Here is a 21,435-nt window from a genome sequence, read left to right on the forward strand (position 1 = left end):
ATAAAAATCTTTGGCCTGAAAAATTACTGCATTGTAAGAATGTTATATGATATAGCTAAAGTACAATAAAAAAAAATAGAAAAAAGCGAGAGAAGGAAGAAAGGAAGAGACGGAAAAACCCCCATCCACCACAAATAGTAGTCCTTTCTGAATAAAAAGCAAGAAAAAAGAAATAAAAAAAAAAAGAAATTAATTAGTCAGGCCGCAGCACTCTCCCGGGATATCGTACAACATGTGAGCTTGTACGGAGTTTATCACCTCACGCACATATATAGGTATATGCTCTTTCTTTCCTCTTTTCGTAGGGAATCCATCCATTAGACGTAGCATTGATATATATATAATAAAGGAAATAAGGATAAAAGGAAATTGGAATTCGCATAGAGGGCGAGAAAATTTGAAGACACAAGGAGAAGAAGAAAAAAAAAAAAGTCAGCAACTCTCTTGCTATGAAGCAGCTGGCTCGGAAGATCCTCCATCTTTCGGCTTATCCCCTTCTTTGTCTTTACTCTGCTCTTTTGGTCTTGAGGCAAGCGATGTTGAAGAAGCAGGTTTCTTGGCTGACGAGGAAAGTGTAGAGGTCCTTGTTGATGACGAAGAGCGGGTTGTTGAAGTGATAGTTGGTTTTCTTGTTACTGAAGGTGAGGACGGGGCAGCAGTAGATGAAGACACCTTTCTTGTTGTCGAAGTAGATCTTGCCGCGGAGGGGGTTCGCGTTGTTGAGGTCGACCTTGTAGTGGGTGTTCTTGTGGTTGACGTTGACCGCGCTACTGAAGGTGTTCTAGTTGTTGACGTTGATCTTGTAGTGGGCGTTCTTGTTGTCGAAGTTGACCTCGCTGCTGTAGTTGACCTTGTTGTTGACGTGGATCTCGCCGTTGAAGTGGTTCTTGTTGTCGAAGTAGATCTTGCTGTTGAGGGAGTTCTGGTTGTTGAAGTTGATCTTGCTGCAGAGGGAGTCCTCGTCGTCGAGGTTGATCTCGCCGTTGACGAAGATCTCACTGTTGACGCGGATCTCGCTGCCGAAGAAGAAGTAGATTTTGTTGCTGAAGAAGAGGCGGAAACCTTTCTGACGGATGGTGAAGAGGATAAGGAAGAGGAGGCGGCGGGCTTCTTGGCCGAAGATGGAGATGCAGCGGGCTTTCTTGTTGACGAAGCTAGAGCTGACGCTTTGGCTTGAGGCTTCGTCTTTTCTTTACCCTGGTCTCGCGCTTTGTTCTCTTTAGAAGCAGGAGAAGGCGAAGAATCTTTATTTTTGCTCTTCTCATCCCTGGTCGACTTCTTAGCATTTTCGTCCGATTTGGCGGACGCGTCTGGGGCGGGTTCCGGGGCGGGTTGTGAAGCAGTGACGCCTCCCTCTTCAGATATATGCTCACCCTTCTCGTTTGTCTGTTCCTCCACTTCCTCTGGCTCTGCCTTCTTCTTCTCATCGGCATAGTCGGTATCGTTATCATTACTGTGGTTGTTTTCGGCATCTTCTTCGTCCTCTTCCTTGACCTTTTCGAGTTCTTCGCGTGCCTCGTGCTCAGACACTTCATCTTGATCCTCAGCTCCTACTTCCGCCTCCTTTGTGTCAGGCTCAACCTCCTTGGCTTTTTCTCCCTCAATCTTATCCTCAGCCTTCTTGTCCTCAATCTCAGGCTTCTTAGCCTTGTCTTCCTTGACCTCTGCTTCGTCTTTGCTAGGGGGCTCCTCTTTGGCTTGCTCCTCCTCTTTCTCAGCCCCTTCTTTTTTCTCAACCCCTGGTTTTACAGTCTCCTCTGCCTTGGTCTCCTCTGCCTTGGGTTCTTCAACCTTGGGCTCTTCAACCTTGGGCTCTTCAACCTTGGGCTCTTCAACCTTGGGCTCTTCAACCTTGGGCTCTTCGACTTTGGGCTCTTCGACTTTGGGCTCTTCGACTTTGGCTGGTTCCTCTTTCTTCTCAGCCTCTGGTTCTTTAGTCTCTTCAGCCTTGGTCTCTTCAACCACCATGGCTGATTCCTCTTGCTTCTCAGCTTCTGGCTCTGTAGTCTCTACCTTGGTCTCATCAACCTTGGGCTCCTCGATTTTAGTCTCCTCTACTTTGGTATCTTCGGCCTTGATTGGCTCCTCTTTCTTTTCAGCCTCTGGTTCTTTAGTCTCCTCTACCTTGGTCTCTTCGACCTTGGCTGATTCCTCTGCTGGCTCCTTGATCTCTTCGCTCGCTTCTGGCTTCTCCTCCTTTGCCTCTTCTTTCGACTCCTCTGCCTTCTTTCCGTGCACCTTCTCCCGAAGAGCGTTCAGGCGAAGCTCCTTAGCCTTTGCCGCGGCTTCATCGGCGACAGATCGCACAGTATCAACGCTAGCCCTCGGGGTTGAACCAACCTTGGGCTCGGGGACTGGTCCAGGGGGAGGGGGAGGCGCAGCGGCAGCTGTATCAGCAGCAGCCTTGGATTCGCTGGCAGCCGCAGCGGCGGCCTTGGCAACCGCAGACTTCTTGACTGTCTTCTTCTTCTTGACCGGCTCTGGGTATTTGTGCGCGATATCGGGAATCGTGCTTTCGTCATAGTAAATCTTGACGTGCTGCTTCAGCTCGCCATACTCGTTCCACTCTTCGATCTCCACGATATCCTATAGTCTCGCGGTTAGATACAACAGCTGCAAAAGCACGACAAGGCAAAAGCAGAGGCAGAGAAATAATGCCGCCTACCCCTAAAACCAGCCCCTCCTGCACCAGCGCTGGGAACTTCCTCGCTCTGCCGTTCTCATCTTTGCCGGCACGGCGGCCCCAGAGCATGCGCGCCTTTTCATCGGTGGCGATATCGATGGCCTTGAACGGGACGCGGTTGGCGCGCAGGATCGTTTCGAGTCGCGATGTCGCGGTGACGATGTGTGAGGAGCCCGCAGTCAGGGAGGTGTAGATGTACAGCGCGGGATCGGTCGAGTAGGACGCCATGATGCATGTGCTCAGCAAAAACAGGCACGCAAACGCTGAAAGGAAAAAGCGGCTACAGAGACGTTAAGCGAAGGAATGGTTGATTCAGAGTACAGATGCAGGCAGAGGGGTTGATGCTGATGCTGGTACAAGATGCATCAGCCGTTACGATGGGACAGACAGAGCACTGGCAGGATGGCTGTGGAGCATCACAGGAGAAGCTACAGTTGCAGTCGCAAGCTTGTGGGGGCGGGGTTCTGCCATGGTTCTAGTACTGCAGCCGCCGCCGCTGGATCGAGAGCGCTGTGGCGGGCAAAAAGGGGTCGATTCCAGCGGGAAACTGTGATGGACAGCGCTAAACCGGGCCGTAATTTGCCCTGCAAGGGACCTGTAAATTGCAGCTTCGTTTTGGGCCTCGGACTGGGCGCGTCTGGCACCATCACCATGTCGAACTTTTGGTGCCATGACCTATTTGGACATGTCTTTCCAAGGCTGGTTTCTTTTTTCTTCGTATTCAATTATTATGATTATTGTTTTCAGCTGTGTTGGGAGCAAGCTAGTGCAGCGCGCAGTTGAAAGAGGGTTAATGAAGGCATCGGGGTTGAAACAGAACGAAACAATAGTTGGCGACTAACAAGAAGCTACCTAACAGTAAAACAACCACCTTGAAGCATTGCTGCGGAGTAATTGCGGCTGATAGAGCAGATAAACACGCCGCCTTGCATCAGAAGAGAAACAAGAAACAACACAGCATAGTCGTCGGTTTCCTCTTGCTTATAGCAGAACTAAACTACATACTGTACTTCTGCCACTGCTTCCGTCTCTGGTAAAAGAGCAGCGCTTCTATTTATGGCATGCTGCTGCTATTAATACTACCTACTGCTGCTGAATCTGCCGCTACTGTAGGTTCCTTAGGCCTAGCCTAGCACCGCGAGTAATGCTGCCGAAGCAAAGATACAATGGCCTTAGTAATCCGTGCCTGAGGCTTTAATGGAAATAAACTTGGACAAAACACACCGCTTTGAGGCCTGAAAATTATGGAGCACCGCAGACATCGCGCGCCGCCACCACAAGCTTGCCATGCAGGGCCTCCACCAAACGAAAATTTCTCAATCGGGTGGCGTCTTGAGCCCAAAGCTCCTGTGCCTTGGCAGAAGCTCGACAGGTCCGAGTCAGCCACCCAAGTTCGTTGAGTCAGCCTCGTGTTGGCCGCTCTCCGCAGAGACTAACCGTCCAACACAGTATCAACAAGGCTCGTCGACCGTCTTACAACACGGCCTCAGCGGGCGGGGGAGCAAATTCTAATTGCCTGTGGGGGACGAACGGCCTGGAAACCCTCAATTTCAATCTGTCCGCGGTCTGGCCTCGTCTTTGGCGCCGCCGTTGTTTGGTTCGAGGCGCGCGCAAAGGGCTGAGGCCAGGGGTCGGCAAACCTAAAGATTAGGGGTCGAAATGAGGTCGCCCTTAATTCCCTGCATAGGTTCGGGGCGACGTGAGCCTGAAACGCGCAAACGACGTCCCTGGCCACGGCTGCTAGCCCAAAGCCAATTTCGTGAGAGCAGAGGGCAAGGCCCAGGCGGATGAGGGATTATGTGCGACAGCAGCATACACGCACACTGTGTCGAGCTTCAAGGATTGGGCTCCAATGGGAGAAAAGCCTCAAATGAGGGCGAAGAAGAAGAAAAAAAAACTTTTCTCTGCGCCCTGCTCGGAGTAATACTCTCAAAATAGCTGCTGAGGTTGCATCAGTCCAGCGCTGCGAAAGAAGCATATCGAGCTCAGCACATGGCCAATCCCGGCTCGCGGATGTCAGAATAGCCCAGCGGAAAGGAGGGTCAATGGATCTAGGATGCGCTTCCGGAGGCCATTTATGCAAGGTACCGCCAGATGGCCAGTGAGATGCTGGCTCACGGTCCACCATCGGGTCTTTGATTCTTGGCCGTGTCCAATCACAGCATGTGCCTGAATGCGCCAGCCCGCCAGCTCACTGAGCAAAATCCACATGCCGCTCAATGGTCTGCGCCATCCCAGGCACACCGGTCGCGCCCAGGCTCCGTTGGATCCATTGGCTTCCTACGTGGCCGCTGCCTGGTGGAACTGTCAGAGATTTCCAGCCTGCAGACAATCAAGACAAAAGGGAATCAGGCCCCCTCCCGCTCTCTTGGCGATTTTCTCTTTCCCTTCTCATCACTCACCACACTCTCTTTAAATCCAACTACAAGCTGTCTTGACGACACTGCTTCAAGCAAACCCACCCTCTCTTACCAACCAATTTACGCGTATCAGCCCGGTGCTCTTTTGCCCAACGCCTTCTTTCAGTAATCAATTTTACGAATCAAATCCTCAAACCGCCAAAATGCAGTTCTCTACTCTCTTCACTCTTGCCGCCGGCGCTGCCGTTGCCGTTGCTCAGAGCACCTCCACTCTGACTTCCACGACAACCTCAACCATGACCGTCACTCAGTGCCCTGAGACTGTCACGAACTGCCCTTACCGCACTCCTACCGCTCCTGCGACCACCAGCGAGGCTGTTACCACCTCTGCTGCTCCCACCACCTCGGCCGTTGAGACCACTGTTGCCCCGACTTCCACCCACTACCCCATCTGGACTGTCTCCAACAGCACCTCTGCCACTGCCGCTGGCACCAACCCCGTCGGCACCGCTGCTCCTACCACCATTGTCAGCGTTCCCGTTGGCACTGGCTCTGGCTCTCTGCCCACCGGCCCCTCTGGTGCTGGTGCTCCTCCTGCTGGCACTACCTCTCCCACCGTTCCCACCAGCGGCGCCGCCAAGATGGTCCAGTCCGGCTCCATCGTTGCCGCCGTGGCTGCTGCCTTTGCCCTGGTCTTCTAAGCTCGCAGCTTGCTTTTCTACTCGGAGCTCAAAAGCTCCACAATTTTTAAATATTCTATTCTGTCACTCGTTATCTTACAAAAGAAATTTATTCTATGGGGAAGGACGTTTGGTGTCTTTTTTTAAATTGGCGGATACAAGGTGAATAGATTACGATTAAGTTGGGTCGATACCCGGTGTTTTTTGGACTTCACTTCTACGCTCTGGATGAGCGGGCTGGTGCTTCTTGACGAACAGTTGTCGAAGCACCAGATGGGCGCATGAATGCAGCAAGGCCTTTTTGGTGGCCTGACTGCGACGAACGCTTTTTTTTTTCTTTTGGGATCGGCCTTGGCCGGGCCGTCTTTTTGGGACGAGACATGAACAAAAAGCATTTTGATACCTTTGCATTTCAATATAAATCCCACATGTCATGATAACCTTGTGCTACTGTTGTCAAATCGTAAAAGTGATTAGGTTAAACTGTAATTGTAGAAGGTGACAGCCATAAGCTAGCGTTGTATGCATTCTCCCTTCTTGGGTTCTACCTCCTTAAAGAGGATAGGAGGCATGTGAAAGTTTTAGTCGGTTTGATTGCTTATTACATGGTAAACTAATGCGGCATGGTGTTTCTTGTAGCGATTGCGAAACCTGCTAAGATATTGTACCCGAGGTAACAAAACACCACGCCATCTCTAGTGTCCATCACTTCCACCAATATATTGCTATATAATAGGCATCAGTTCATAAGAGAGCTCAACGTAAATTAAACCGAGATTAAGCACTCCAAACGAAAAAGGACAAGTTTCCTTTCCTCACCCCAAGGAGGACATTTAGACTTTGAAAGGGGAAGGGGAGTGGGGAGAAAAGTGCAGCCGGCTATACCGACCACTCAAAATGTTGCTTCTGTATTTTTTTTTTTTATAATATATAAACGGCCGCCAAAGGCGACAGTTATCTCACCCCCTTTTAGATAATGATTTTAGATTTTTTTTTTTTTTTTGCCCCTTCATCCGCTTTTGCCGTTTTTACCGTTTTTAACCCATTCTAGTACTATTCATTGTGGGTGGCCCTCTTTAAAATCCGACGGTTGTTACTTTTCTCACCACCGTTGAATATTAAATACATTAAATAATCCCAAAACGAAATTCATGCAAGGAATGAGCACAGAAGAAAAAAAAAAGAGGGGACTTGAATTTTGACAGCCTGGGAACTTCTCCAAAGAATACAGGGGGAGGGGCTTAGACGAAATTTCCTCCCCCATATTGTTTGCTACTGCAAGTATGAACTTAAACTCCACTACTCCGCTTTCCATAAGTGAAAAAAACATTTTCCATACAGGGGATTATCCTTTCGCCGTTGCCTATGGCTCGAAGATTCCTGGTAAGAGCATGGCAATTTCAAAATCACTTCACTGTGAAGAAAAGCTAGCATGAGTCAGTTGGTAAGGGATCCATAGAGATACGAGTGATTCAACGCACACGTGGGGTTCTAGGCACGTTAATATTGATATGACTCTCTTAAGTATGACACGAAAACAAAAGCGATGCTGCATTACCAAGATGTCTCGGTATAGGGGCTTTAAATCAACAAGTAAGGGAGTGGGACACAGTCAAGGAGCCCATCTGTATAAACAGAATATCATTATCATGAACTATTCTATAGCAATCAATCTGTATCTATATATTACACCATCAAATAAAATTCATTTCCCACGCAACACAAAAAGCTAGGTTAAAAGAGAAAGAAAAAAACGCTACCGGCCGTTTCGTCATTACTCCCCTTGCTCGCGTCTGGCAATGGGGCTGAAGTCTTCCAACCTGTCCTGTATTTGTGGCCTCGTAATTGAGAATCGCAGACGAAGAAAAGGCATGAAGTAAAAGAAAATATAAGGGGGTCCGTCTGGTTCTGTATCCATCGTAATTGCATCGTATCCCCTTCATCGTATGCCCCTCAATAGGTACCCGAATTCCTCCACTATGTGCCTTTTGCAAGGCGCACGCAAGTCTAAAAATTGCGTCAAGACCTTTAGTACATCTAAGATATCCATATATTCCAACTAAAAGAAAAACCAGCAAGTAAAGAGAGAAAGAAGGAATGAACGAAAGAAGGAGAAAGGCTTGAGTAAGAGACCGGGGCCAGAGAGAGTATGCCAGCGGAGGTGCTAATAGAAGGCAGGAAAAAGCATAGGTAATCCACTGGCTGGGATTTACATCTTCCCCAGATGTTGTCGTAAATCACCCCTCTTTGCCCGTGGAGCGCTCCTCACGCCGTATTCCTCTGAGTTCATGCACCCATGCGTGTTTTTTTAGACAGGCCTTGGCAGAGGGGTCCCCAAGGTGGACATAATCAAGTCGGGTTTGTGGTCCAGCGCATGTCTCGGCAGCGATTTAATGGTCTTCGGGATTAACCGTTTTGCTTCCTTTCATGTCAGTCCCACTAGGGCCCGCTCAATGGCCCTCCATACTAACAGACAATTCTGTTACACATGCACAGCCACGAGAAAGCTTCTCTCCCTCGCTCTGCCATGTCGTAATGAGAACTTTGCCGGTAAGAGGGCCACCGTTAACACCACATTAGGAACATGGCTGGCCGTTGGCGACGGCGTAGGCGCACGCCGTGCAGAGGGAGCCGTTGGAGTCAGCAAGAAACGGGCAACCATGCGTCACGGCATGAGCGCATTTCTTATTCGACAAGGACAGGATGCCGGGGGGGAGTGTCCCATAGTCATAGGATATACGAGCATCCCCTTCTATTGGCCCGTGTGATGACAGAGGCGAAGTTGGTGGTATGACTTGATGTAGGTGTGTCTCGGAGAAGATTTTCATCTTGATAAAAAAAAAGAAAAAAAGAAAAAGAAAAAAAAAAAGAATATGATATGATAGGTCTTTGGTTTTTAGCTGGCTCGCAAATTCGCCTTTCTAGTTCCAAAAGATTATAGCAGCCTGCGTAGGGAGTACACAGAAGAGATGTTTTGAACAATTAAGTAGATGGGGAACGTTTCAGAAGATGCTTAGAAGATTGTTTGTGGGGGCAAAAGAACAAAACAGAAGCATCCAATGGGCTAGCAGCACATATAGCGAGAGACGTGTTGGCGGCTTTGTCTGGGAGAACTTGGGATTTGACTGGCTTTATTAAAGTTTTCAAAAGGAATACAGAACAACCAGTGGCCCTTAATAACGACAAATGGGAATCTGAAAGACAGGGTATGTAGACGGAAAGGTTGTAGGCAGGGCACATGAGCACATGCCGGGGCGCTTGTATGAACGATAGACAGCATGTCTGTTTACGTATGCTAATAACAGTAGCTCTTACGGAGCACAGCAATCTGTCCAGCTCCACTTGCAGGAAGTAGCAGTAGGGCTGAAAACATAAGAGGCCCCCCCGAAGCAAGTGACCAGGAGCATGACTAGGAGCAGGGCTTAGAGTGGATTGGGAGTGCGATAGGTGAGAGGAGTGTAATGAAGCAATGAGAAAAGAAGAGAGTGATGGAACTCGATGTCTAATCCATGCTGGCTTCGGTATAGTGAGCACCGGTGTAGACAACCGGGTCCCTGGTAACTGTATCTCTGTGTGGCGCGGCGTGTGGGTATGGCTGTGTGTGTGTGTGTGTGTGTGTGTGTGTGTGTGTGTGTGTAGGTGTATGTGAGAGGAATGAATCAGCGCGAGAGAGCGAGCGAGAACAGACGAGCGCAATCGAGGCCGAGAGAGGCAAAAAAAGTAGTGTGATGTGAGCATGGGAGATTCTCGGAATCACACGCCCCTCCATTATGGCGTCTTTTCGGGGTTGAGTCCACGCCTCTGTGACGTACCGCCTGGCCTTTGAAACCACTTGGTAAATGGGAAATTAGGAATATAGATGCCTGGAGGGAGACGCGGATCCGGGTCTGTGGTTGATTATGCTGGGGTAGGAGGATTATTCCGAGCTAGAGACAGGGTTGGCAGCAGCCCTTTTGATAAGGGTGCTCAGCTCAAAACGCTGTTGCCAAATGCGTATATCAAGAGGTATCAGTGCATATTGCACATACATTGGGTGATGCTCGTGATGTGACAAAAGGGGATCTAGTCACCACCCCTCCTTGTGCTCCCCTCTTTTCGGGAGGCCCCTTTGTGTCTGGCGCTCGATAAAGACACACTCTCTCACTTGGGCGCCTTTTAGATGCCCCTCGATTTCTGACAGACGGCGGCACGTCTGGCCAAAGCAGGTCCTGTAGACTAGCTGCATATACGTCCGCCACTCATAGACCGAGATGGTTGACGGTGTGGCGCCGTGGTGAGTACAAGAAGCTTTACACATTGGGTCACGTTCGTAGGAGGAACTTGTCATCAATGCCAAAATCCTTAGATTTCATAGCCACAAAGCGATCCCGAGCTAATCAGCAAGGACGCATGAAGCAAATCGCCTCACCGGGCTGGCCAAACTGGGAAGGCTCGGGTCGCCATCGATAGACCAAGAAGGGATAGCTTATGCCGAATGGTCTGCTCAAGAATGGGGAGAGGGCACCGCGGCACTGGCTGTGGCTCGCCTACCTCGGGCGATGCTGGGTGGTGGTAGCTAAAAAGTAATTGGATCTGCAGACTCCATCGTCAGCCAATGGGATGCCATGCAGTCGGTTAACGCTCCTGGACAGCCTAGTACGAGAGCGCGGCCGGTTCAAAACGCCATTCATCCATATTCCGAACATTCCACGGGCAGCCCGACCGAAAGCCGGCTGAAGAACATGGAGCAGAGGCGCCGCAACAAAGCTTTAGCGAGACGGGCACTGGAGTAAACCTTGTCTTGCCGAGCCGGGGAACGCTCGGTGAGGTTGGGGAATAGCACGGATCGGGCTCCATCAGGCTATCCCAAGGAAAGCAAAAAGGTCTAGTCAATAGTTCTCGCGGCCGCCTACCATTGCGAAACATCAGGGGTTGCGATTGTACTCGGTACGGAGTAGATCTATTGGCCATTGAGTAATGCGCTTTAGTTAGCATGAAGCGTGTTTCTTTCTAGACGTAGTCGCTGCCTGTCCGCGATTAACCCAATTGAGGTAGAGGTAGCGGTTCGTGTGGCATCTAACGGATCCGGGCATAATATGACCGTACGACATGGAGTATATACCTGGAAAAGTGCTCTGATACTGTGTGAGCCAATGCCTTTGTCTCTTCTCATCTTTCTCCTATTTGGGAGAGGCCGGAACAGGCTTTGCCTTCAGCTGTGCTTATCCAGGGCTGGAGAGTTTCGATTCTCGCGCTCGGTTCGGATAGTCGATACTACTACTAGGCATGTTCCCGGTGGATTTTTGCGGGCTTCGGGCATCTCAGCAAGCCAACGGGACCGCAACAACGCCCCTCCGCAAAAAGCGACCCCATTTCAACGGCGGAACCGTCGTCGTATTGCATGATTCACACCCACAGCCGATTGTCGTCCTTCTAGAAGCGATGCTGCAGAAGGGCTGGGAGGAGAAAAAGACGGGTGGCGCAGAAGCAGGATAGAAGGAAGGAAAAAGAAGGATCGAAGATGGGGAAGCGGCTGCAAAAACTGCAGGATACAGACAGCCCAGAATCCAGAGCAGAAAATCAGAAATCAGAAGTCAGAAGTTCAGAGATGAGAAGCCAACACGGTGGGAAGTCGAAGATCGGAGGAGAGTCGCCGGTGGTCCGGCTGTGGCCAAGCAATGACTCTGATGACGACACAGCCTGATGGGTGTGCTTTTCAGCGGCCGCAGCTGCCAGATCACTTGGCTTGGCATGCGCTTTTAATAGCGTCTGAGACACGAAGGCTGGTGAGCTACGAAGTATTTGGTAGGTATTGGGGTCCAGTCAATGCCCTGAACGACTACTTATTTCTACTTTACCAATAGGTCTTAGGTGTCGCACAACAATGGCAGTAGCAACATATCAAAAACGGAAGGCTGCTCAATTAAGCGAAAAATGAGGCAACTGCTGCGAGGTATTTGAGCCATATACCTGTACTAGTATAGTAGGTACTACCTATCTAAATCTCAATATACTTGTAGTATAATGAATGTAGCGTGCGGAAGGGCGACTTCCGTTCCCATGGACCATCCTCGCTTGGCCGATTGATGACTCAAAGCCCAAACAACGAATTGATGTCCTGACTCGGTAGCTTGGAATCCAGACACCTGAGCATGCACGACGGCTGGGGGCTCTCGCACCCTCGCAATCTCTGCTTCGTGCTTATTCTTGGACACGCCAATACCAGCCTAGGTGCGAAGGTGACGAGGCTTGTGATCAAACTACGACAAGCTGGTACTAGAGCCTGCGGGTGGCTTTCTGGGCCGTGTTGTCGGGACCAGCAGAGAAAGCCAGTTTGCATCGCCAATTCCCATTCCGATGCTGTGCCTGTCTTAGTGCAGGGTCAACGCGCGCTGATGCGAGACGCACATCGTCAGCTACCCGAACCCCTGCGCCTCCTCTGATCATTCTCTGGACTGCCAATGAATGCGGGCGTTGCGTTGATCTATGGTATTACCACGATGCCGCGATGCTAACACCGGCGCGAAAATCGAGGCATAAACATCAAAAGTAACACTAGCCAACGGAGCTACCTTTTTTCGCAGGGCTGAGATTTCCAAGCATGAAATCATAACAATACCCAGATACCCGAGCTTCCGAGTTCAGACAGCATCCTACCGATGATTGAATCAGCGAATGTCTCTGGCCAGAACGGATTTGTGGCATGCTTCTAGAACTCGTGTCCGTCATCAAAATACGCATTTAATGCTTTATGTTATGTGATTGGACGAGCTATTGATGACTCGGCCATCTAAACAAGGATCATCCTGTCTCCGCCATACAGGACCACTGGTACCGGCACACAAACGCCCTCCACATCTCACGAGCATAAACAGGTCTAAAAGGCGTGGAATACCAACTCAGATCTTTCGCTCTCAGCTACTATAGTATTCAGAGGAATATGGCTAGCAAAAAAAAAAAGACATGTTTGGGGCAACGAAAGCGGCAAAGGCCGACAATACGCCTACATGCAGAGAGTCGTTCCTCTGCTTTGACGCACTTTGCCCATGTCAGTCGTACTGCTCGTTTATTTCACATGTCGGAGCGAGATACGACTGAAGCATCGCCAACCATTCGATCAGAACACCCCCAAACAACCCAAAAACAAGACAAGGCTAAGGTGCTGACCATAGCCCCAGTTCACTTAGCGAGGATGCACACCCACCTGCCGTTACGGCTGTCGCCAGGGTTGCTGCCGCCGCCGCTGCCGCCGTAAGAGCAGATCTCCGGATCCCGAAGTGCCGTTTTCAGTGTGGGTAGAGCGAGAGATTGGTTCCTCTCCTAACTTTACACTATTCTCGCTCTTACACCATGGTTCCGCGCCTCTTGCTGGCCAATATATTGACGAGCACATGGGTGCTACCATGCCGGCCTAGGGCTTGTACGTATAATCAAATTACCTGCACGTGCTAATAGTGGTATTGAGCGTACAGTCTTACCGGCAGCGGTTGCAATCGTGTATGTACTTCTTATGTTATGCTGACTCCGCCCCTATGGACCCCATGATCGGTCTCAATATTTTCCTTAGCGTTTTCTACCAACACTTTCTGTTGCTAACTGCTTCTAGAGCCTCATGAACATAGTTACGGCAAAGACCTGTGTGGAGACGTAGGCCCTGGTTGCATTATTCTGGGGGTTCCGGGATGGCTGAGCTTATCAACTGCTGGCCGTCATTAATGCTGTCTTCTCGAACCACATTTAAAGCTCTCACCACAGACGACGCTACTTCTGCTTTAAACTTGAAAAAGGCACAGGAATACAGCCAACTTACAAACTCTTACCAAGAAATTTTTAATTGGTAAAGATGGGCGGCGTGTCTTGCCTGCGGGGGACATCGTCTTGCCGATACCCCAGCCTTGTCTTGTATGGTATGCTGACACAGATCTTCTAATCATAGTTGATTTCAGCAGCTTGTGCGATCCTAGCTTGCATGGGTAATTTGCGGATATGTCTGCGGCAGTTTCCAACATCATAGCTCTCTCGATCATTTATAATATGTCTATTAAATAATTGACTTTGTACGCTTGTACAAGCAGTGCTTGAGAATTGGATTGAATGCTCCTGCTCCAGGGGAAATACCCCTGACGCCACCATGGCTCAGCTTTCTTAATCATATAACCCCTCGTTCTATTTTCTAGCCAGATCACAAAGGATCAGGGTTAACGAACCGCTCTGGCAAATGATAGTACCAACGAAAATAATGCATCAGAACACTAAAAAACAGGGGCCAAGAAGAATCATGAGGAGGGTTCAAATAGCTAGAGAACTTCGTGGATTGAAGGAGTAAGGCTCTAAACGATCCAGCCGAACATTGTGACGTTAGGAAAGCCTTGCAATAAGGCAACTTGCTGGGCTGCTCAAACGAGTGAGGCTACTGACGATGTCTCAGCAAAGCAAGCAATCGGCAAATTTTTAAATATAGTATGTTATGCGAAGGCCAACTTCGATGCAGGGATACAAGCTATGTGGGGTTTCGGTGATGAGAGCCGCCGTGGTAAAAACTCATCATCAGGTCTCATTGCATCACTAATCCATCGACAATCTTACATGCATTTGACGTGAGCGACCGTCCTTATGCGCGGCTGTACCAGTGCGTACTTGTCATAGCCCGAGCCGCACCGCACTTACCCATGCTGCATACATTCCCCAATGCTACAGCATCCCCCGGCCTGGGTTACTCATCTCACGCCCTCCCTAATTTGGGCCAGATCAGGCGCGGTCGAATGTTGTACAAGTATGTCGACTTGATGCCGAACTCTTAATATTTCCTCTCTGGCGCAACATTATTGGTTGAGACTGATAGGCCTAGCCAGCTCATACCGCCGCACGGGACAGTTGGTCCGCCTCGATTTTCTTTTGGTATTAGAGAAAATGGCTCAAAAACCAAAAAGAGCGGCGGCTTCACAATATTACGATCCCGTAATTGGAGTAGGACAGCCGAAGATACTCTCACTTGCCCGATACTGCAAGTCTACTCCGAAAGCTTAATGTTGGCTGAGGACTGATCGAACTACACTTGTAGGTTGATACCATACGTAAATATTCCCCAGGCTTGGTTTCACCGCCCAATGTGGAGGGCCATGATTTGGTTGTCTTTATGCCTTGAAGAGGCATGAAATCTATGTATTGCTACTTTGATTTAAGCGGCTTGGTTTATAGGATTTGGCTAATATCCTCCCACAAGTAGGTAATGAGACTGCTCATCCTTGTTTAGCAATATATCGTTGCCCCAACAGTATGAAGCCGTCCTCAAGCAATTCGCCTATTTACCGCTGGCGACCGCCTTGTTTCAGAGTTACACAAGCGCGACTAATAGACGACAGCGGCAGGCAAGGGTAGTAAGATAGTGCTGCCAATAGCCTTCTTGCGAGCCGCCACTCAAGTGTTTCCAAATAAAGAGTCCCGTCCCGTCCCTCGTCTCCCGGGGGCTACGTAATCGCCCGGAGCGCGCGCGACGTGGGAAAATCTCCTGGACTGGTGCTTATCTTATTACTACTTTGAACTGCTATACATGGTTTTTGCTCGCTTCTCGCCACCACGTTCAACTAGCTCTCATACTATACCGGCGACGCTTGTTGAATCAGTCCACCTGTAAATAAGAAGATACTTTCCTACGCATGCCCTGGGATTCGGCTCCTCACGATATTTCCCCGCACTATCCGAGTCTATCAAAAGTGGCTCATGTTACTATCGATCATCTGCTAGTGTCTTATTGTGTCTCGAAATTTGGCCTCATTTCTTGGTTCGCAATGCCATGCTAGTCCCTCGCATTTAGTCAGCATGACCTAGGACTTACAAAGTAGATAGCAAGATACAAGGAAAAGAAGAGGAGGGATGGGGGAAAAAAAACAAGCTGGGGAGAGGGTAAGTCATGGAGCTCTTACACCCATGCAGTTACTTGCCGAACGCGAGCTCTTGGGCCGGCAGACGTCAATTATCAATTATAGGATTGCTGAATGTTCAACACAATCCGTGGATAAGAGGGTAATACGGGAAAAGAGGTTAACACGGCCTTGCATGAAGTAACTATGCTAATTGGGATTTATTTGCAGGATACTTGGGACTCTCGGCCAAGTGAAAAGACAACACGAGGACTCCGAGAATGTTATCCGGGGAACCTGTGACTAGATCAAAAAGGGAAATGATGCCCAGGCAAGGAAATACACCGAAGGCAGATCGCTAGATTCACATTTTGAATATCTCTGTTCAGCATGATACGCTGCTGGGCAGTCAGGCCTTGCTACTTCAATGGCCAGCCAGGCTCCCCTGCAGCAAAGTGATATATCAGGTGATTACAAATCTACACAAATTTCAGCTTGCTTTTGATATCGAATCAACTACCGTTATTATCATAGATCCTGTGACTTTATTATTGAGCAGCTACTTAATATGGAGTCATTTTTCAGCTCTTATGGCTAAAACACCAAAACCGATGCCCGGATCCGAAGAAGCTGACCTCTGCTGCTCGAGGCCAGCGCAAAATTTGCCTTTTTCGGGTTTGTTACAAGGTGATATTCGCTTCATACAAGGCTTGGTGAGGCGGAAGGACATACACCTTGATAGTACGGAGTCCTATGCCGTGCTTTGCTTTGCTGATGCAGTCGGAGCCGTGCCCCTGGGAGAGGGGTTGAAGTACCCCCTCCTTGCTGTCGGCAGAGTCAACGCTTCTGGGATGCAACGGTGTGCATAAAAGAGCGGAGCATGATAACCCACTTGCCAGCTTTCCTGGGAGCCTCAATACCCGGAATCCGGGGATGAGAGGGTTTCAGAAAGGATCTTCAGGTGTATGAATCCTAGCCCTGGATGACAGAATCCTAGTGCCGTTATCTATATCTTTTGACATCTGAATATTGGGCAAGCCTTTATGCATTGACACAATGCTCACTAGTGCCCCAGATAGCGAGTGTCTGTGCAGAAATCTGACAGGATGCGGCCGACTCCGGGCGGCAACTGGGAACCGGGCGGTATCAACGAGGATTCTTGGATATGGTTGGCTGGCGATAATCGGCTGAATGGGGGATTTCACCACAAAATAAAAGGAATCCTGGTGGTCTCACCGGGGGGTGCACCCCTTCCATCACAAGACCTCTCCGAATTTTGAACCTTGCTATTCCTTAAAGGCGGGTTGCCTCGCCACAGTTCAAGCAGTTCGTGATGCTACCCTGATTGGGGGTGATGTGACTGGGGGTTTAGAAAATGCGTGTTCGTATGTCAGCCGAACCAAGAGAAAAAAAATACATGTTCGAGGGGATGTTCCGTTGCCTCAAAACGGATATTTACAGTGGGATAACCCTCTTTGCTTTACAACAGAGGGAGGTGTGCATTGATATCGTATCCCGAATTCTCCATCTCTCGATGAGCTGCTCAATATCCGATCCCTGAGGGAAGAACCATTCGGAAATAGGCAGGCTTACTCACATAGAATGGAGTTTACCAGGTTAGAAAGAGCCTCGTGACACACACAACCTCTCTTGACGGGAGAGAGGTTTTGAAAGCTGACGCCATTACCACCCAATTTTCTCCTCCTCGTGCTCTCTTTTTTCGTCTACCAGTGTATCGGTACGAGAACAAGGTAGGAGTGCCAATAGCAAAAAAAAAAAAAAAAAAAAAAAAAAAAAAGAAAAAAAAAAACCCCCTTGCGGTTTCAGACTTGCCGAGCAGGGTTTACCAATTGGTAGTAGCTTGGTGACTGTATATCAACGGATAAAATCCGTTGACAAGAGGGTCACGAGAAAGAAAATAAGATGGTTTCTCCTAAGATCCTACCACGGGCGTCAGTGTGGGATGAACTAAACAAGAAGAAAGGAGCTGCTGGTGGACCTTGATGGGTAGCATCTGGGTAGATGGGCAAGTTCAATGTTGTACTCACAGCATGGTACTGGCCTACCTTATACAGTTGGTATAAGTAGGTACATCCCTACTGAAGGCATACAAGTGGCGGCGAGCCTGTAGAGACGGGTTCTCGTCCTGGGTCAAAACTCTGAAAGGGCGCGCTGCGATGAGTGTAGACCATGTGTCCGTAACCCCGTGACTCTCTGGCCATTACAGGGAGCTGGTCTCTCTCTCTTTTATTTTCATGATTCTACAATGGTACGGCCAAGTGAGGTGGGCGGTTGACGTGATCGTTTCCAGATGCTTATCGGCGAGCAAGTGGCCTGATAAGGACGGATAACCTAACTCAAAGGGGCATCCTGCTCGTGGCTGCGTTCGTTGCGTTCGGCGTAAGAGCCCGGCGAGGAGCTGGAACCTTGCAGCGAATTAGACACCCATTGCTGCATGCACGTTCATTGCGTGGTTCGCCAGCGTCACAGCCTGCAATGGACATGCACAGCACAGCACACAGCCACAAAGGAGAGCTTGGTATATCGTGATATCGTGGAGAGACGTATGGAGAGACGAGCAAAAAGGGGCGAGAGTGGATTGCACATGCTAGCAGCAGTAGCTGGTGCTCTTAGCGAGCACGTCTCAGCCAGCAACTAACTGCGCAGCGCACTGAGGGGTTCATGCGGAGCTGCTCTTTTGATTCGAGGTGAGCTGGTCGCGTCTGTGGCGCCAGCTGCGCTGTGAACACAGCGGCTGCTGTTCCTCGGCAGCCCGCGCCACGCAAACCGCTGCGCCGCCGCTGCCCCTCACCGCCCCTCCGCTAGGCCAGCCAGCTCAAACAACGGGCTTTTTCCCCTCCCTCGAGACGAAAAAAAGAGCTGCGATACGGAAGCCAGATTGTGAGAGCAGATCCCAATTGGAAGCGGCGCCGGTTCGAGTGGAGGAGATAGAGCAACATCCCCACCGCTGCTGGCCCTTTTTTCTGCCCTTTTGCTCCACCGCTCTTGGGGCCAACCGAGCATCTGGCCAGAAGTCCTTTCTGCTTCTGCCTCTGCTTTGCAACTCTGTCACCAACACAACCCCTTCTTGACCGTTTTTCATCGCCAATTGGTTTTGGCAGCAAACGTCGTCAAGATGTCCAAGCCCACGAGTGTGACGGGCAGTGAGAGCGAGTTCGAGTTCATTGAGACTCCCAAGCCCACTGCCCCTACCTTTGAGAAGGACGAGGACTGCGGTGTCCGCACCACCAAGGTACGTTTTGGCTGCATTACGTGTTCTGCTCTGCTCTGCGATTGGTGAAGCTCTCACCTAAGGTGTATGTAGAGGAAGACAAGGATTGCTTGCTGCTGCTGCTGCTGCTGCATTCTGCGCTCTTCACTCTGTATACAATTCATCTGGAGCCTCTCCCATCGCCGCAGACTACTACCCTGTTTTGGAGATCAAGAACCAGTGAGCTGATTGATTGTCCGTACATCCAGTACCCCTCCATCAAGAATGCTCCCCTCCCAGCTGATGGACCAGGCTCCGACTCTTTCAACAATAAGATCCTGTTCTCCATCCTGTTTGGCGTTCCCTTCTGGCTGAAGTGGAAGGTTGGCGGTGGCCTCAAGACCTTCATCTTCTTTGCCATCCTCTTTGATCTTCCCATCCTGGCCGGCTGGTGGCTTGTTGTCTCCGCCATCTCCCCCCGCAAAACCACAAAGGCCAAGTACCCCGGCCGTCCCGTTGAGTACTACCTCGAGTTCAAGAAGGAGGCCGACCGTCTCAAGTACCATGGCACCAACAAGATCCCCATGGAGACCTTCCACGAGATGTACTTTGACGGTGACGTCGACTTCAAGGGCGACTGCCTCGAGGTCCTCGAGTACCGTCACGACTGGGCTAGCTTCCGCTTCACCATCAGCTTGATCAAGTACTTCTTGCTGGGCATGATTCCCGAGCTCATCATGCACACTCGTTCCCAGGGTAAGACTCACTCGTACACAAATGACAAAGACAAACAAATGGTATACATGTGCTAACATGTCTTTCCCCGCCACACAGATGAGGAGCAGGTTCGAGACCACTATGACCGTGGTGATGACTTCTACGGCTGGTTCCTCGGCCCTCGCATGATCTACACCTCTGGTATCATCTCTGACATCAACTCTGAGGAGACCCTCGAGCAGCTCCAGGACAACAAGTTGACCGTTGTCTGCGAGAAGATTGAGCTCAAGAAGGATGAGAGACTGCTGGATATTGGCTGTGGCTGGGGCACCCTCGCCCGATTCGCCAGCGAAAACTATGGCGCCAAGGTTACCGGTATTACTCTTGGTCGCAACCAGACTGCCTGGGGCAACAGCGCCATGCGCAAGGTTGGCGTTCCCGAGGAGCAAAGCAAGATTCTCTGTATGGATTACCGTGATATTCCCGTCCCCGAGGGCCGCTACAACAAGATCACCTGTCTTGAGATGGCTGAGCACGTCGGTGTCCGCCACTTTGGAAGCTTCATTACCCAGGTCTACAACATGCTTGATGACGATGGTGTCTTCTTCCTGCAGATTGCTGGTCTCCGAAAGGCATGGCAGTACGAGGATCTTATCTGGGGTCTGTTCATGAACAAGTACATCTTCCCTGGTGCTGATGCTTCCACTCCTCTTGGCTGGGTCATTGACAAGCTGGAGGGTGCTGGCTTTGAGGTCAAGAACGTTGATACCATTGGTGTTCACTACTCTTCTACCCTCTGGAAATGGTACCGCAACTGGATGGGCAACCGTGACAAGGTTGAGGCCAAGTATGGCAAGCGATGGTTCCGCGTAAGTCTTGACTATCAATTACAACAAAGATTTTGCTGATACTAATGCCGGTGACAGATTTGGGAGTACTTCTTGGCCTACTCTACCATCATCTCTCGACAGGGCTCTGCCACCTGCTTCCAGATTGTGCTGGTGAAGAACATCAACTCTACTCACCGAGTTGAGGGCATACCCAGCCAGTTCGCCCTGTCTGGAGCTTACGACAACTCTGAGGCTGACATCAAGTCGTGGGGCGCTAAGAACAACGTCATCTCCTCCACCGCCTTCACCTCCTAGATGGATGGAGAAATGGTGATGATTGTCTCTCTATAGACCGAACCTTCAAACAGCTGGTTTTCTCTTTTGGACAGATGCATTGAAATTTTTGTCATTGGGTGACGGTAATGGTGTCTTGGAGCCATTTCCCTTTTCATTTAGAGCTAGAGAATATCTGCTGGTTCGTATGAGACTGGTTCAGGTTGGGCGAGCAGTTGTTCTAATGACAGTCACGACATGACCTCTTTGATTATGAATGGCTATGGGACAAAACGGATAAAATAATGGTATGTCTAGGCTATTCAAGGGTATTGAAAAAGAAAATTGCAAACTTTTAGATTTCGCCGTATGGTGTTTATGAGTTCTGCAGGGATGGATATGAATAGAATGATTCTGATACGAAAAAGAAAAAGAAAAAAATGTTGCCTAGCTTGTTAGACGTTAGTCAGCTTTTGCATTTGAACGAATTGCCGCTTTAAGTGACGTGTATGCATCATCATACATGGCAAGTGTATGTGAACAAATGTGGTTCTGTGTACGACGAGCAAGTTGCTGGCTGAGTTGGGATACGTCTTGCGCGGGCTGATTCACATGACGTCTCGGAGCTTGGAGACGCGCCCGTCGCTCACGTCCATTGTCAGATTCTTGATTGACTCCTTGCCTGGCATGCACGGCGCAATGGTTTCCCTTTTCCGTCAATGAAATGATCACAAATCTCCATTTGCTTACGAGGGGGTCGTGCCGAGGTGAGATGAGATGAGATGGGATATGTAAGATAAGGATGGATGGGATGGATGCTCCGGGCGGTGCCGCTCGTAGCC

General features: G+C 49.8%; 7 protein-coding genes across 7 annotated transcripts; 6 read left to right on the top strand and 1 right to left on the bottom strand.

The window, feature by feature from the left end:
- Positions 1 to 12: 12 nt before the first annotated feature.
- TrAFT101_010423 (uncharacterized protein) lies at positions 13 to 3,125 on the bottom strand. Its single transcript, XM_066128957.1, has 2 exons — positions 2,666 to 3,125; positions 13 to 2,586 (listed from the first exon to the last, which is right to left on the bottom strand). Exons 1-2 carry the CDS (start codon positions 2,909 to 2,911, stop codon positions 448 to 450), a joined length of 2,385 nt encoding a protein of 794 aa, XP_065985083.1. The 5' UTR covers positions 2,912 to 3,125; the 3' UTR covers positions 13 to 447.
- Positions 3,126 to 3,927: 802 nt separating this feature from the next.
- On the top strand, positions 3,928 to 4,195 carry TrAFT101_010424 (uncharacterized protein; the record flags this gene model as incomplete). The annotated part of the gene is made up of 2 exons (XM_066128958.1): positions 3,928 to 4,074; positions 4,133 to 4,195. The coding sequence occupies 2 exons, from the start codon at positions 3,928 to 3,930 to the stop codon at positions 4,193 to 4,195; spliced, it is 210 nt and encodes a 69-aa protein (XP_065985084.1).
- A 651-nt stretch (positions 4,196 to 4,846) lies between these two features.
- On the top strand, positions 4,847 to 5,212 carry TrAFT101_010425 (uncharacterized protein; the record flags this gene model as incomplete). Its single annotated transcript, XM_066128959.1, has 1 exon — positions 4,847 to 5,212. One exon carries the CDS (start codon positions 4,847 to 4,849, stop codon positions 5,210 to 5,212), a length of 366 nt encoding a protein of 121 aa, XP_065985085.1.
- A 34-nt stretch (positions 5,213 to 5,246) lies between these two features.
- TrAFT101_010426 (uncharacterized protein) lies at positions 5,247 to 5,744 on the top strand (the record flags this gene model as incomplete). The annotated part of the gene is made up of 1 exon (XM_024908915.2): positions 5,247 to 5,744. One exon carries the CDS (start codon positions 5,247 to 5,249, stop codon positions 5,742 to 5,744), a length of 498 nt encoding a protein of 165 aa, XP_024756222.1.
- Positions 5,745 to 9,973: 4,229 nt separating this feature from the next.
- Positions 9,974 to 10,282, top strand: TrAFT101_010427 (uncharacterized protein; the record flags this gene model as incomplete). Its single annotated transcript, XM_066128960.1, has 2 exons — positions 9,974 to 9,996; positions 10,108 to 10,282. 2 exons carry the CDS (start codon positions 9,974 to 9,976, stop codon positions 10,280 to 10,282), a joined length of 198 nt encoding a protein of 65 aa, XP_065985086.1.
- A 5,076-nt stretch (positions 10,283 to 15,358) lies between these two features.
- TrAFT101_010428 (uncharacterized protein) lies at positions 15,359 to 15,869 on the top strand (the record flags this gene model as incomplete). Its single annotated transcript, XM_066128961.1, has 3 exons — positions 15,359 to 15,483; positions 15,549 to 15,605; positions 15,794 to 15,869. The coding sequence occupies 3 exons, from the start codon at positions 15,359 to 15,361 to the stop codon at positions 15,867 to 15,869; spliced, it is 258 nt and encodes an 85-aa protein (XP_065985087.1).
- A 2,829-nt stretch (positions 15,870 to 18,698) lies between these two features.
- Positions 18,699 to 20,635, top strand: MT2 (Sphingolipid C9-methyltransferase 2; the record flags this gene model as incomplete). Its single annotated transcript, XM_066128962.1, has 4 exons — positions 18,699 to 18,815; positions 19,043 to 19,529; positions 19,608 to 20,359; positions 20,417 to 20,635. 4 exons carry the CDS (start codon positions 18,699 to 18,701, stop codon positions 20,633 to 20,635), a joined length of 1,575 nt encoding a protein of 524 aa, XP_065985088.1.
- Positions 20,636 to 21,435: the final 800 nt, after the last annotated feature.

The sequence above is a fragment of the Trichoderma asperellum genome, chromosome 6 (assembly GCF_020647865.1).
Source record: "Trichoderma asperellum chromosome 6, complete sequence".
Lineage (NCBI taxonomy): Eukaryota > Fungi > Ascomycota > Sordariomycetes > Hypocreales > Hypocreaceae > Trichoderma > Trichoderma asperellum.

Excerpts from the sequence above, each read along its gene's own strand:
- TrAFT101_010423 (XM_066128957.1), bottom strand. The coding sequence starts at position 2,911 with ATGGCGTCCTACTCGACCGATCCCGCGCTGTACATCTACACCTCCCTG. Across the intron at positions 2,587-2,665 it reads AGGAGGGGCTGGTTTTAGGG|GATATCGTGGAGATCGAAGA; the intron begins GTAGGCGGCATT and ends GCGAGACTATAG.